The 15,288-nt window shown below is 43.4% G+C and overlaps 1 protein-coding gene across 1 annotated transcript in view; it reads right to left on the reverse strand.

Moving 5' to 3' along the window:
• Window positions 1-15,288, reverse strand: part of PSMD14 (proteasome 26S subunit, non-ATPase 14) — a 72,723-nt gene that overhangs the window by 51,333 nt on the left and 6,102 nt on the right. The window contains exons 2-3 of the mRNA XM_019554156.1: window positions 8,840-8,953; window positions 6,482-6,533 (exon numbers count right to left, since the gene is read on the reverse strand). Coding sequence (XP_019409701.1) covers window positions 6,482-6,529 — 48 coding nt within the window. The 5' untranslated portion in view covers window positions 6,530-6,533; window positions 8,840-8,953. The remainder of the gene's footprint in view (window positions 1-6,481; window positions 6,534-8,839; window positions 8,954-15,288) is intronic.

The raw sequence follows: 15,288 nt of genomic DNA on the forward strand, positions 1-15,288 counted from the left end.
CAGTACTCCAGCTGCGGCCTGACCAGTGCCACATAGAATCGAAACGTAACTCGGAACCAATTTTCTCATAAGAAACAATGTTATAAATGAGGGATTGGTTCCTGAACCAAGGCCTGATACCCTGTTTTCACCAAAAGTACACCAGAATTTTGTACTCAATCAATTATAGATGAGTAATATAGCTACATTAACGTATTTATATCGTAAATAGCAATCATATTGATTTACAAGGACTTCTCTGAGGTGACTTTGCTGGACTTTTTGAAGGGCTCTTGGCTGGAGTCTTCTCAGGAGTCTTGGCTGCAGGTTTTTCTAGAGTCCTGTCTGCTGTCTTAAAGAAAGTGTCCAAGCAAGTTTGGACAGATGTTCTCCAGGGAGACGAGTGATAAAGTGAACTTGTTTGCTGGCGTGGTATCGCACCGGATCAAGCCTTGTAAGTCGAAACTGATGTCAAAATTGAAACAGGGTGTCAATTTATAAATGCTGCAAGTGTGAAACGTTGTAACTCGAAGGTTGTAAGTCGAGGACTATCTGTACTTTGGATAGAACAATCCCATGCACAGGCTAGGGATCAACTGGCTAAGCAACAGCACTGCAGAAGAGGACCTGGTGGTTACAGGAGACAGTAAGCTAAATATGAGCCAACAGTATGTCCTTGTTGCAAAGAAGGCTAACGGCATACTGAGCTGCATTAGTAGAAGCACTGACAGCAGACTGACAAAAGTGATTCTTCCCCTCTATTCAGCACTGGTGAGGCCACATCTGGAGTACTGTGTCCAGTTTTGGGCCCCCCACTACAGAAAGGATGTAGACAAATTGGAGACAGTCCAGCAAAGGGCAATGAAAATGGTTAGGGGGCTAAGGCAGATGACTGCTGAGGAAAGACTAAGGGAACTGGGCTTATTTAATTTGGAGAAGAGAAGACTAAGGCGGGATTTAATAGCCTGAAGGATAATTCAAAAGAGGATGGAGCTAGACTGTTCCCAGCAGTGGCAGATGACAGAACAAGGAGCAATGATCTCAAGTTGTAGCAAGGGAGGTTTAGATCAGATATTAGGGAAAACTCTCTCACTAGGAGGGTAGTAAAATACTGTAACAGGTTAGTCAGAGAGGTTGTGAACTCTCCATCCTTGGAGGTTTTTAAGACCTGGCTAGAGAAATCCTTGGCTGGGATGATCTAGTTGGGGTGGCCCTGCTTTGAGCAGGAGGTTGGACTAGATGACCTCCCGAGTTCCCTTCCAACTCTAATTTTCTATGATTCTGTGGGTCATCACCATAAAGTAGTGGTGAAAGCTGTGCAAAAACCAAGCAGAAGTCCAGCAGAGAAGAGGCCAAGACAAAACTTTCACAGGCACACATGAAGGGGAAGAGAACCCTTCAAACAAGAAACTGGAAGGGCGGTGGGGTACCTCTAATGAATGAGGTAAGAGGATAATCATGATAAGCAGAATCAGAAAAGCTAGCAAGAAGACAAAGTTTCCAAAACCACAAAATGTTCCAGAAGGATAAAGCCCTGAAATTTAGCTAGGAAGAGGTCATTACAGTTTTAGTAGAGAGTAGGGGTGTACAGATAAAGATTTTCTTGGCTAATACCGATGGTTGATTATTAACCAGCCATATTGGCTGATAACTGATCCAATAGCTGACTTATAGAAATGCAGACCAACTGCTTGGAGAACAACATCCTGTGGGGAGAGAAGGAGCATGGGAGAAGGAGACTGAGGCTCTCACAGTGAGGGAGGGAGGAGGTCAGGGGCGGGTGTTGCCCAAGCAACCCCGGGAACAGGACAGAGCTGAAATGTGTGTGGGGGGGGTGCTGCCGCTGTACACACCCCCAAAGGAGACACGGGGGGCCATGTGCACCCTTGGATTTGTGCAAAGGGCAAAGGCAGGCTGCCGACTGCAGGCTCAGCACCAAGGGCAGCACCAGCCTCTTCTCAGCAGGGAAGGCTGGGCCGGGGCTGTGCTTTGGGTGGGCAGCAGTGGCGCTGGGAGTGGTGGCTACGGGGTGGACTACAGCCACCTCAAAATTCCCGTAGCCACCCCACAGCCATTCCTTTCAGTGCCACCACTGCCTGCACCACCCCGGCCCAATCCCCCCCACTGGGAACAGGCTGGCACAGTCCCTGCAGCAGGTAGCCCACCCTCGCCCCATTCACAAATCCATGGGGTACATGCCCCCCCATGCCGCGGTGGGGAGCCACCCCCCCCCCCCCCCCCCCATCTACCTGCACCCCCTGGAAAAGCCAGCGGTGGCTCTGTCCCACTCCCAGGGTCACATTCACTGCCCTGGCTGGGTAGCGCCTGCCCTGCCCCACTGCCTCCCTCACTGTGGGGCCTCAAATCTGCCACCCCCCCACATCCCTTCCCTCTTCCACACCCCTACCCCACACTGCCCTCCAAGCTGCCGGACTGCATTCCTGGCCATGTGCATGCACAGGGCATTTACTGGTAACATTACTAGCTACACCTGCCAAAAAAATCTGATTGCCAATAACACTAATTTTCCTTTTAATTGGTGACAATTTGATATGCTACCAGTATATCAGAGCACCTCTAGTAGAGAGTCTTAAAGGCTGCAGCCAGAATGAATTGAAAAAAAAAACCCGTTAAAAAAATTATTCTAAGCAGGAGGTCTACACAGCACATTTGATGAGTTCAGAGGGAAAGTGGAGAAGAGACAGGGTAAGAGTTGAAATGAAAGGTAGGATTAAGAATTTTTAAGTGGGAAGACCAAGACTTGCTAGTACTGGTAAAAGAAAAGTTGAAGAGAGTGAAAAGCAATAGAAAGGAAATAGGTAATGAACAAATGGAGGCAGAGAGCAAGCAACAAGTCTTATAATCAATGCCCAGGGAGGAAGAGGAAGATGGCAATGCTGGATTTTGTGATTTTTCCTTACAAAATGAATTAAAATCCAGGATGCAAAAAGGAAAAGGGACTAGGCAGGGAGAAAGGCTGTAAAAAAGCAGCTGGACTGAGGGTGAGAAGTCAAATGGTTGGCTTAAAAAATGACCAAATTAAAAGAGCAAAAAGGAAACCCACAGATAAAACAGTAAGCATAATCATACAACTTCTGACAGAAGTGCTCAGCAGCAGAACAAAAGTGTAGAAAACTTGATGTTGAGAGTTAAACAGAAGTTTATGATAGAAGCGAGCTGTCAAAAACAGTAACAAGTTGACTGGAAGTAATACTCTGAATAGTGACCAAGATATGTCCCACAGACCAAATCCAGCCTAGGGGGCTTCCCACCAGGCAAGACATTTGATGTTGGGGAAGCAATGGAGACATTCATTAATTGCCACAGGTCCCACAAATACAACAATTAACATTGCCACCTCCTGTCCTGCTACCAAATTTCTGGACCACGGAGAGGAATGACTTGAGCACCACTGGAATAAAGAGGAAAGGACAGAGGAGAATCCAACTGTTAGCTGATGGACTGAAAGTCTAGTGAGGAATAGGTGATAAAAAAAAAAAAAAGAGAGAAAAATGAGCACTGCTGAAAGAGCACAGCAGAGATCAAAGACATACAAACTTGTCCACAGTTTCAGGTGAAACAAAACAGACTATTATCAGACCTCCAAACAACTGATTTCTTCTGTCAAGCAACAAACCTCACAGCTGTTTGCAGATGATACTTTAGATGAACCAGGCTACTTAATGATGCTTGAAAAATCATTGGTTTGTTCTACCTTCTGCCATTTTTTGTAAGATCATAATTCTTCTGTTTTGTTTTTACCATGGTGGTTAAGCATTGCAACAGGTTACCCAGAGAGGCTGTGGAATCTCCATCTTTGAAAGTTTAAGGGCAGGTTAGATAGGCGCGTGACTGGAATGGTTTAGTCAGACAATCCTGCCTTAAGCACAGGTTTGGACTAGATGACTGCCTGAGGTCCCTTCCAGCCCTACTAATCTATAATTCCTCTACTGTATTAGTTGACAGTTGTAGGTTTATTTACCCTGGGTTTAAAATTTAAAATAAAACCTACAAAATGGACAGCTCAATTTTAACACTGGACAATTAAAGAGAGCAATGTACAATAGTTTCAAATATACTAGTATGGTTTATTGGCCTGACTGTGCAGTAATCTCAGTTCCACAAAAGGATTAACTATTACCATGGAATACCTGCTTTTAATCTCAGTTGAATTAATTGGATATAGTATGAAACTACTTTGCTACCATTAAAAATATTCAAAACAAAACAACTCTTCTATTCAATTACATATGAAACTTCCATATTCAATGATGGAATTTATACACTGGAAGAAGTGATCCACTTCCATCTTTCCAGCTGATTCAGTAAACTAAAAGACTGCAAAAGTAGTCATAATATTATCCAGTGCAACCTGCAACAGGCAACAGCAGAAATTCAGTTCCCCTGAGATATATGGAATTATTCAAAATTCCCTCACTTACATAAATTCCTTCAGGAGACCCTTTTATATTTAAATACACACAAAAGCTTTGAGGGCCGAACATGAAAACAATTTAAGGGGGTTATTTGAATACCATGTTCTATTATCTGACACATTTCATATTTGCTTTAATTCTCTAGCTAGATTCAGACTACAAATCATGAAGTTATAAAAGCAGGCTAAAGAGTTAACACCAAATCTGAAAAACAGCTTTGATATGCGTCAGGTTCAGAGAGGACTATGAAGTGAAATCTTGAGTGATTAGACTACACAGATGTTAGAAAAAATGAAGAGTCATGAAGCAGGCTGGCAGCACAGAGGAACAAGAGAAATACCCAGAACTGTTTAAGAAAGCAAAGCTAAAAAATAACTGAGGACTCTTTGAAGATGCACTATGAGTGCACGAAGAAACTTTCAGCTATAGAAATGCAAAATGGAGCAATTGTATACAAAAATTACAGAAGAGCTGGTCAAACAGTAGCTGTAATTCTACTTAAAATACAACACTGAATGCTTCATTTGACACCTTCCAAGTGACAGCTAGAAACTTAGGAACTAGTTACAAATAACCAAAATTAGCAAATGAAGAATTTGCAATTACAGGCAGTCCTTGACTTATGAGTGTTCAAGTTACAACAAATGTCACTTACGACCTTTGTAAATTACAACACCGTTTCAAGATTCCAATGGGGTTTTGACTTTACAGCGCTGGACACAGCTGCCTCCAGCTGGTAAGTCTGTTGTGGGAGGGTATTGGGGGGGGGGCAGATCAACACCCCCACAGCGAGGCAGGGATTGGGGATGGGACAGGGGCTGCCCAGCTGGGGCACCCAGAGGGGGCGAGACAGCTCCAGGCACTGTGCGCCTCCTGTCTGGGAGGACATGGGGGAAGGAGGGTGCCCTCAGATCTGCATGGGGTGCTCCAGGCAAGTGGCGGAAGGTGCTGGGAGTGGTGGCTATGCCCTCCTGCTACTTGCCCAGCCGGGGCAGGGTGGAGCCACTGTGCTGCCTCCAGAGAAGCAGCACACAGCACCCAAAGCTGCCCTGGCCTTCCCATCCCCCCCAGCCCTGGCTGGGCGTGTGCCCCTGCATCAGTGTTGAGCGTGGTAGAGGAACCAATCCCCCATTTGTAACCTTGTTCCTATGGGAAAATTGGTTCCAAGCTTTGTGCATCCTCATTGTTTTGAGAGAAAAGTTGTATTCATCTCCATACACCCAAATCTACCTAGACTCTAGGTACACTGGAGTACCAGGGCACACTTCCCATTGCAGAACCTAACAGTTTCACTTGCAGGCCCAGGGAGGCCAACCAAACTTGCCCTGAAAATAAAGGAGACAAATGAACAGAGAAAAGATGAATTAAGGCCTCTAGGCAACATAGCTGACTTAGAAGAGACCATAGGGGATTTCCTACTGTGGGAGAAAATACAGATCATCCAACTGTTGGAGTTTCAGACAGGAATTGGAAGGCACCAGAGAGGTCCTGAGCCCACCACTAATAAAATGATAACAATACTGATAACAATGTTAAAGTTTAACAACCACATGGATAGGTGGTAACTACTACTTACAAGCAATAAAATCTTTTAAGAAAATGTCATGTAACCTCCATGATTTTATATAGGGTAGGTTATTATCATAGGGTGCCCATCACCAAGGAATCTATTAAATCTACTCATGTACCATATCAAGATATTAAAAATTATTCTCAATGATTAAAAAGTCAAATAGTTTGCAATATCATTTGTTGAAAAGTGGGATTTGCAGTACCTTTTATTCCACTAATTTTGCAATACATTTGTATCCATGCACCATGTTGTTTAGATAACTGATGGAAAATTGAAACAATATCTTTAAGTTCGAAAAAAATCAAATAGAAAATGTTAGTACAGCAATTCATATTAACACAAAGTTCAAACTATATAACAATGTTTCCTATACACTTACAATGCTGCAATTAGTTAAATTTGCTACTAAAAGGTTATTTTTTTGGTAATTAAAGAAATATTCCAGCAACTGTGATTAGTATTAAAAGAAAATATTGACAAGCTGCACACTAACCTGTCCCAGCCCAGGCATACCTCCTCCAAGTCGTAGAAGTCTGTCCATATTTCTAGAAAACAGAAACAAAGGAAAAGGTTCCCAAGCTCTGAAGTGTTTACTAAATTGCTATCTGTATAATTCACCTTCAGTCACTCAGTATGTCAAAAATATTGGTGGTAATTACAACACAACATCAGACTTCCTGTTAATTAACACCACATATTAATTCAAGAAGCTGTCTTCCATGCTAATTAACAGACCTCGCTTTATTGCTTTGGTTTTGGGTTATCCCCATTTCTGAAGACAAGCATTCTTGTCATACTTTTCAAAACTTTGCTACCAGTCAATTAATTATATTTTTCCTGTTACCTGAAAACAGCACCTGCATAGAGAAAGTGCCTGGAAGTTATTACAGATATGACTGAGTTTCCTTCAATTTGTCCAGAGTGCATCAATAAAAATTTAAAAGTAAGGATTTTTAACATCCTCATTAGTAAGTTCTGTGCTAATTAACTTACAGCTTGTCAGTTATCATCAAAACTGCATGTGAAAGACACTGAGCAGATTATGGATCTCTGAATTAGCATCAAAAGCTTTTTTAATGAACTCATTATACTAAAAGAAATACTGTAAAGTAAACATTAAATGCATTTAGTTAGAATACTAGGGGCAGTGCCATTATTTCATGCATTTCAAATGTTGCTTATAGGATCCCTTAGTGTATTCCAGGAATAGAGCTAAACAACTCTTGTGGTTAAATAACTGAATTTCCCCACTTTTACAATCCTTAAATAAGGAAATAATTTTGATTAAGTATACCTCAGAGTACCTGTTCATTACTCCTTCCCACTTTTAAATAATTTAATTTCTTTCATTTCACTGCTGCAATTCCTTCTCTTCTTGAGACGCAAACACATAATCATAAATATCATTTCAAATATGTAGGAAATATGCTGTCCCAAAATATAGTAGGTTTAGTACTTTATGTTACTTTCTAGGGCATGCAATTAAGTTTTAAAAACAAACCAGGGACCAGGGCAGCTAGTGATGATTTGGCACACAATAGCTAAAAAACCCAGCTAACTCAGTGTCTCAGAATTTGACATGGAATAACAGCCAATCTTACTTGAAAAGTAAAAGAGTATAGCGTCAAAAAATAATAAGTCACATCCTTAATATCACAGGACTTTTGAATAAATTGAAACCGGCATGACTTAGCTTACCACTATGGGCTCCTACGCATGTGCAGAGGCTGCTCTGACGCACTGGAGTTCCAATGCGTCAGAGCAGACTCGATTAATCGAGTAATCGAGTCTGCTGGAGCGCAGAAACTGATGGGCTGTGGCAGCCTTCTGCGTCATGTGCATCAGTATTGCTGTGCGTCTCTATGCTGAAAAAATGGTGGCAAGACGCTTTGAAATAAAACATGTTCAATGAGCTTCAGTTCAAAGCGCCCCACTGCCATTTTCTGAGCACGGGGACACGTGGTAGTATTGATACATGACGTGCAGGTGCTTTAAATAGCACGGCTCACTAATTAAAAGCACCTGGCACCATATCCTAGCACATGTAAAAATGCCCTATGAGCCTGCTCAAGTGTACCCTTGTATGCCTGCTTTAAAAAACAGAGTGAAAACAGCAAGTGACCATATTTCAAAAGCAAATGAGTTCTCACCCCATGTATTATGCATTCACAAAAAAAAAAAAAAAAAAAATAGAGATTGCATTAACAATACAAATTCAAAAACCTGATGCAGGCTCAGGTTCAGAAAAAGGGATATGGATAGAAGTATGATATCTGGAGTAGGGAAAAATAGCATGGGGATGAAGGGTCTGAAAGACCAGAAAAATAAGTTTAGTCTATGTATTGAAAGTAAAAGTAGAGAAGAGATGGTGCTTATTTTGAAAAAAAAAAAAAAAAATGAGATGGGTCCAATACCCATTTTAAATTATATTAACATTCTTCTTAACTAGTTATAGGTGGGAATCTGAGCATTATTTGTGTCTTTATTCCCTAATATTTGGAGAGTTTTATTATGCAGGTTGTGTCAAAAACAACTAAGTGACAACTGTTTTACTTAGAAGCCATGCACTCCTAGGTTAGACAACAGATTTGTAGAATGGTTTGGACAGGGATTCTCTCATCTCATCTCTGGCAGGAGGTTGGACTAGATGACCTCAAAAATCCCTTCCAGCCCTACTTTTCAATGATTCTAAAGCTATAGTTACCCAGATAACACTTTTATAAAGATCAATGAAGCAGAAAAGGAAGAGTTAGAAGTTAGTGAAAAAGAAACCCTTTAAAAAAGTGCCACTCATTGCCTTTCCACATATCATAAATGTTACAGAAGACCAGATCAAATTTTTGTTTCTTACCTGGCACTCAGTCAGAGCTTTCACACTCTGGTCAACAGAGTTGCCGGGAGCTACTTAACCTCTGGTGTGGCCCCCACACTTCCTGGTAGCCTATAAACTAGTTAAGTCTTCTTCCTTAAATAAGAAAAAAAGAGAGGAAAAAGCAGTGGTATTTTAAAAACAAAAGCACTGAAAATATCATGCTTCATTTTCTGAAGAAGAAAGGCTTTTAAATAAGGGTTCAAACTAAAACAAAAGAAGTTACTGCTAGCATTTGTGCTAGAGAATTTAATGCACTGCATAACATCTGCAGTGCCACCCTCTCCGCAGAAGTTTCCCAGCCACGCAGGCTGCTTACAAACGTTCAAAAAAGAAAAAAAAAACAACCCTCCCCCCCCCCAAAAAAACCCCCATGCTTTACCAGAAGCAGCACTGCATTACTTCAACCTTTGCGGCATCTGTATAATTTCGGTGCTTCACCAGGGGTTTTTGGCACTTTTATCTGAAGTTGAGTTAGTCAGCTATTAGATAAAAACGCCAAAAAAGCCCCACTAAAGCACCTGATCCATACAGATGTTGTGCGAGCTGGGTCCAACTAAGGCAGGAACGAGCAAAGTCCAGCCTGTGGGCCAGTTCTGGTCACCAGGGGACTCCATTTCCCAGCAATCCCTGCCTGCCTGCATGGGAAGAGGCATGTGCTGGACTCAGCATGGGAATACACCAAGTGAAATAAAGTACCAGGGGTTTTTTTTGAACATCTGTAAGCAGCCACAGTGGCAATATAGATAGGTAAGAATCAAGCTTCATGTTTTAGTAACCACCCTTTTCCAGAAATGGGAAAGGGAAAACAACTTCTGTAACTAATAGGAAAAAAAAAGTATTTGTCCATAATTATCTAAAATTTGAAATTTAATAGAGGAATCAGCAGTGATGTTTTAGCAGTAAGAGCAGAATAAACTAAATATATTTACTAAATAGATTTAAATCTGGTTGAAACTAAAAAAGGACTACCTATGAATTGTTTAGGACATTTTTAGTTAAATAATCTGTGACCGTATTACAGGAAACTTACAACAAAGAAAGTCATCCAGTTTTCAAATTTAAAATCTCAACAGTTTCACTTTTTTTGGCTAACTATTAGAATAGCAGTGATATCACAAAATTCGAATACCACAAAAGCATATATTGTGCAAAGGAAGTTTTAATGAGAATTTGTTAAAACCAAGTTTTATTTTCATCAAAAGAAAATTCAGCTTAGATCTGTCTAAAAGTGACATGAATAAACATTACTAAATCTCTGAAACCTTGGGCACATGTTTTTTTTCCAGATTATAATTGGTGGTACACTTCATCCCACAGGTCCACTTCTACCACACAAAGCCAGCCTGGCTAGGGCCTGATCTAGCCCATTTTTCACAACACACTTCCATCACTCTCATGGCACACCTTTTGGGAATCACTGATACAAGGTATACATTTTAATCATGGCTTAAACTAGGCAAGCAGAAAATATTAAGATTGATTATTTGAATGAAGGTTGATTTGTATTTATACTTCAATTACTTCCCCCCAAAAAATGTTGTTTGGTAGAACCATAAAAACCATGTTGAGCTGCAACAAAATAGTTTTTAAACTGGTCAATATTTTGTACCAAAGGATACACTATAGCTACGCACATACATTTAATAATTTATTTAAGCTCAATATACATCTCTCTAGATTCTTAATCATTCTATTTTTATTTTGTTAAAACGGCAAACAATATGTAATTATTACGTTATTTCTATTCTAAACTATTTCTACCTGTCATACTACATTTAACAGGAAATGCAAATTCAATTAAAAAGTAATCACAAGCACTTTTTAATATTACTTGCATAAGAATTTCTTCCAAAATATGATTAAGACGGAAAGCAATTTATTAAACAAAGGAAGTGTTAATTCTTTAAAGCAGAAACAAAGTTGTCATTTGACAACCTTGGGCAGGTTTTCAAAGAAACTTACGCAGGCAACTATAGATACCTATTGTGGCCATCTCCATCTTTATGTGCACCTAACTACTTTTGAAACTTCAAGACCGAGGCTTTAATATATCTCAATTGCTTTCTCTCCCTTCTAGCCCCTTTCTTATTCATAGATTATAAAACATGCTGGGGGGAAGCTTTTCCATTTGTTCACCCCAGTTCCCAGTTAGTTTTTCAATTCTGAATTGACTAAGTCCGGTGAAGAAGATATTTTGTTCTCTACCTGGTAGCCATACGCAGAGGTGCACCGATAAAGACTTTTTGGACTGATACTGATGGCCGATTATTAACAAGCCATGTCATCTGATAGTGATCCAATTGCTGATATGCAGCCCAGCAGCTTGGAAAGCAGCATCCAGCTGGTAAGTCTGTTGGAGGGGAAGGGGCATGGGGGAGGGAAGAGGCATGGTGGGGGGGCGCAGATCAAGGTCTTCATAGTGAAGGAGGGAGTGGGGCAGCGGCCAGGCGTGGGACAAAGCCATGAGAGGCTCGTCCAGGTGCCACGGGGAGCTGGGGGCGGATCCTGCCACTACTTGCACCGGACGGGGAAGACACAGGGAGCATGTACCCCCTGGATGTGTGTGCAGGGCAAGGGCAGGCTGCCACTGTGGGCTGAGGCTGGAGGCAGTGCTAGGCTCTTCCCAGTGAGAGAGTTGAGCTGGGCCTGCACTTGGGGTGGGTGGCAGCAGCGCTGGCGGGGGGGCTAGTCACCCCAGAATTTGCCACAGCCCCCCCACACAGCACCCTCACCAGGGACAGCCTGGTGCCACCCCCAGCCCCATCCTACAGCAGCACCCCACCCTCACCCCGCACATAGATCTGGGGGACACATGACCCCAATGGCTCCACCTATGGCTGTGTAGTGGCAGGATCCACCCCACCTCCCTGCACCCCCTGGATGAGTCTCTCATGGCTCCGTCCTGCATCCCACCCCGCTGTGGCTGGACAGTGCCTGCCCCTACCCCAACCCCACTCCCTCCCTCCCGCACCACAGGGGCCTTGATCTATCAAACCCTCCACAGTCCTTCCCTCCAACAGACTTATCAGCCAGACGCTGCTCTGCAAGCTGCTGGGATGACCGCATGCATGCCGCAGCTGCACGCATGCACATGGCATTTATCAGCATCATTAATCAGCCATATCCGCCAAAAAGCCGATTGCCAATAATGTCTATTTTCCTTTTATAGGTGCTGATACAATATGAACCGATGTATTGGTGCACCTCTAATAGAAACCAGAATTCATAGAATCATAGAAGTAGGGTCAGAAGGGACCTTACAGATCTTCAAGTCTGCCCCCCTGCCTGGGTAGGAGAAAAAACTGGACTCAAATGATCCCAGCTAGGTAGGCATCAAGCCTTCTCTTAAAGACCCCCAGGGTAGGAGCCAGCACCACTTCCCTTGGAAGTTGGTTCCAGATCCTAGCCACCCTAACTGTGAAGTCATTCTTACAGATGTCTAATCTAAACCTACTCTCCAACAACTTGTGGCTGTTATTCCTTGTTATGCCAGGGGGTGCTAGGGGAAACAAGGTCTCTCCCAAACCCTTCTCATCCCTGCTAGTGAGTTTATAGACCAGATTCAGGTCCCCCCTCAGCCTTCTCTTGTGAAGGCTGAACAGGTTCAGGTCCCGCAGTCTCTCATTGTAGGGTCTGCCCTGTAGTCCCCGGATTATGCAGGTGGTCCTCCTCTGGACCCTCTCCATGCTGTCCACATCCCTCCTGAAGTGGGGCACACAGAACTGGACACAGTACTCCAGCTGTGGCCTGACCAGTGTTCCATAGAGGGGGAGGATCACCTCCTTGGCTCTACTTGAGATGCACCTATGGATGCACAACAAGATCCGGTTAGCCCTGCCAACCGTGACCTCGCATTGTCGACCCATGTTCATCTTGGAGTCAATAATGACTCCAAGATTGCTTTCTGCCTCCATGCTCTCAAGAAGGGAGCTTCCCATCCTATAAGTGTGCTGCTGGTTACTACTGCCCGAGTGCAGCACCCTGCACTTGTCAGTGTTGAAGCGCATCCTGTTTTTGCTAGCCCACCCCTGTAACCTATCCAACTCCTGCTGCAATAGAAGATTTGCTTCTTGTTATCTCACTCACCCCAAGTCACCTCAGTTGGGTTTTGAACCCAGATCTCCCACATGGTAGGTAGGAAAGCTACCACACAGCTACCACTAGGGGCTTAACGTCTCAAGGAAATTTGTACCTGGAGGGGGAGAAAGGGGGGGAAAACACAATGGTCTCTAGCCACTGCAAGATTTGCTTCTTGTTAGCTCACTCACCCCAACTGGGACTTGAACCCTGATCTCCCATGTGATAGGAAGGAACACTGCCACACAGCCACTTTTTCTAATCACAAAAAAAAGCTTTTCCACACAACAGTATGGAATCAAAGGTATTCAACATTTGGAAAACATGTCAACATCTGCTTCACATTTAAAATGAAACTAGATACTTAAAGCAATAACATCATATTGTGACATTTAATTTATCTGAAAAAATTAGGTCCCCCCCCCCCCATCCCTTAGAAAGCACTACTAAATTCCCCAACTTCTAAAGATAGCTCCTTGATGTAGCATATTATTTTATTTACGCCTAGGCCAATAGAAACAGCCCAAATTCAAACATACTAAAAGAAAAATGCAATTAAATAAAATATTTAAATTAGCATTTCCATTTAATAAAGTCATTTTTAATTGGGTTATTCTACAGAATGCGACATGTGCTTATGTTCCGATGCTTACTTCCTATTCTGTTCTTCCTACTCCTGCTGCAGGGAAGCAGACTTGGCCAAGTGTGTAGCATGGGCCAAGAACTTATTTCCAATGCTGCCTTCAACTCCCCTGTAAATGCAAGATCTTAATTCTGATCTTCCTTTCTTGCACTTTAGATATTGGCTAAATGCTTTTATTCTGCCCAAGGCAAGATCTCCATTTGATCATGACTGCAAGAACAGGTTTCACGCAGGAAGCATGGTTATAAATGTATTGAAATATTCAAAGTTTACACTGGGGTGGGCAAAATAGTGAATATGGGTGGCAGCCAGACTCCATTTCCCAGAATCCCCCACCCCTGCTGCTGTGGCTGGTTTCCATGGAGACCCCAGCAGGGGTACCACTGTGACAGCAGGGGGTCAGAGACCCTGACCCATGCTGTCAGTGCTGCTGGGACCACTCTCTATTGAAACCTGGGCCATGTACTGTCATGGTGGTGCTGCTGGTGGAAATCCATGGAAATCAGCCCACAGTGAAGAGGAGAGGCTGCTTGGAAATGGAGTCCAACTTTGCCTGCCCCAAGGTTAAACCAATACTTCTCAACCATTTTCAATTCAGGGCACCCTTCCTTCATTTTCAGTTTTGCAGCAGCCCAGTTAAGAAGCATTGTTGTGCTGCCAGAGGTACAGGCGGAACTGCCAATGTGTGGTATGCACTTCCAGGTAAGACTAAAGCAGGCAGGACTTCTCACTCTTGCTGTAGCCCTTCCCAATCCAACCCTCAACACACTCCTGTAGAAGATTCACAGCCCCCCTCATCAACCCAGTCAAGAACCACTCCATTAGACATTATAATGTATTTGTGCAGATGTTTATTGGTAGGTAACTTCTTGGGGTAGAAGTTGGTTAGCAAATTAACTAGCAATTTCTTTGCTTCAGTAATTATCACGGATCCAGGTTTTCCATTTGCCATGGAAACACACAGATTTTCCCCTGTAAAAGAGAAAAATGCAAGAAATTGTGGGTTTCCCCTTGCAGGCTGGCAGAGTTCCAGCCTGCAGTGGGCTGCTTGGGGCTGGGGGGAGTGGGACATAGGAGGCAGGGGGCGCCACATGCATATGCACATGCGCACACACACATGGCAGCCAGGTACGGGTGTGGAGGGGGCAGGTGAAGAGGGCACAGACAACCCTGGGGGGGGGAGGGAGAAACAAGTGATGCAGTGGGGGGGACCACAGACCATGTGTGGAGGAGGTGGGCATATGTCCCCCGCACCCCAAGATTTCTGCACCCCCAGTGGAGAATAGGGCTGCAGCCGCACTGCAGCTCAGGGCAAGAGCAGGATAGATTTTAAATCACAATTTAAATCACTGGTCAAGAAGCCTCAATTTAATTACTGTCCTATTCACCATCTTCAAAGCAGCTTCCTCCTGAGGAACACTTCTTATGATGTTGTTTCATTCAGGCAACCAGGCCTTGCATTTCTTTGTTGCACTCTTTGCATTTTGCATGCATGCCTTCTCACCCAAAGGTAGAAGATCTTCATTAAAATATTCCCAAACAGGGTCTCTTCTGGCCTGGCAAGCCTGCGGCGACAAATGACGCATGCCCCCAAAGGCTGGGGTGGGGCATGGCATGGCAAACGCCCACAGGTGGCAGCAGCAACAAGTGAGGAGCTCCCACAGGCAGCTGCAGCAGTGTCAGCAGCCTGGGGGGAAGTGGGGGAGCA

Source organism: Crocodylus porosus, unplaced genomic scaffold (assembly GCF_001723895.1).
Source record: "Crocodylus porosus isolate Cpor-Errol unplaced genomic scaffold, CroPor_comp1, whole genome shotgun sequence".
In the NCBI taxonomy this organism is placed as follows: Eukaryota; Metazoa; Chordata; order Crocodylia; family Crocodylidae; genus Crocodylus; species Crocodylus porosus.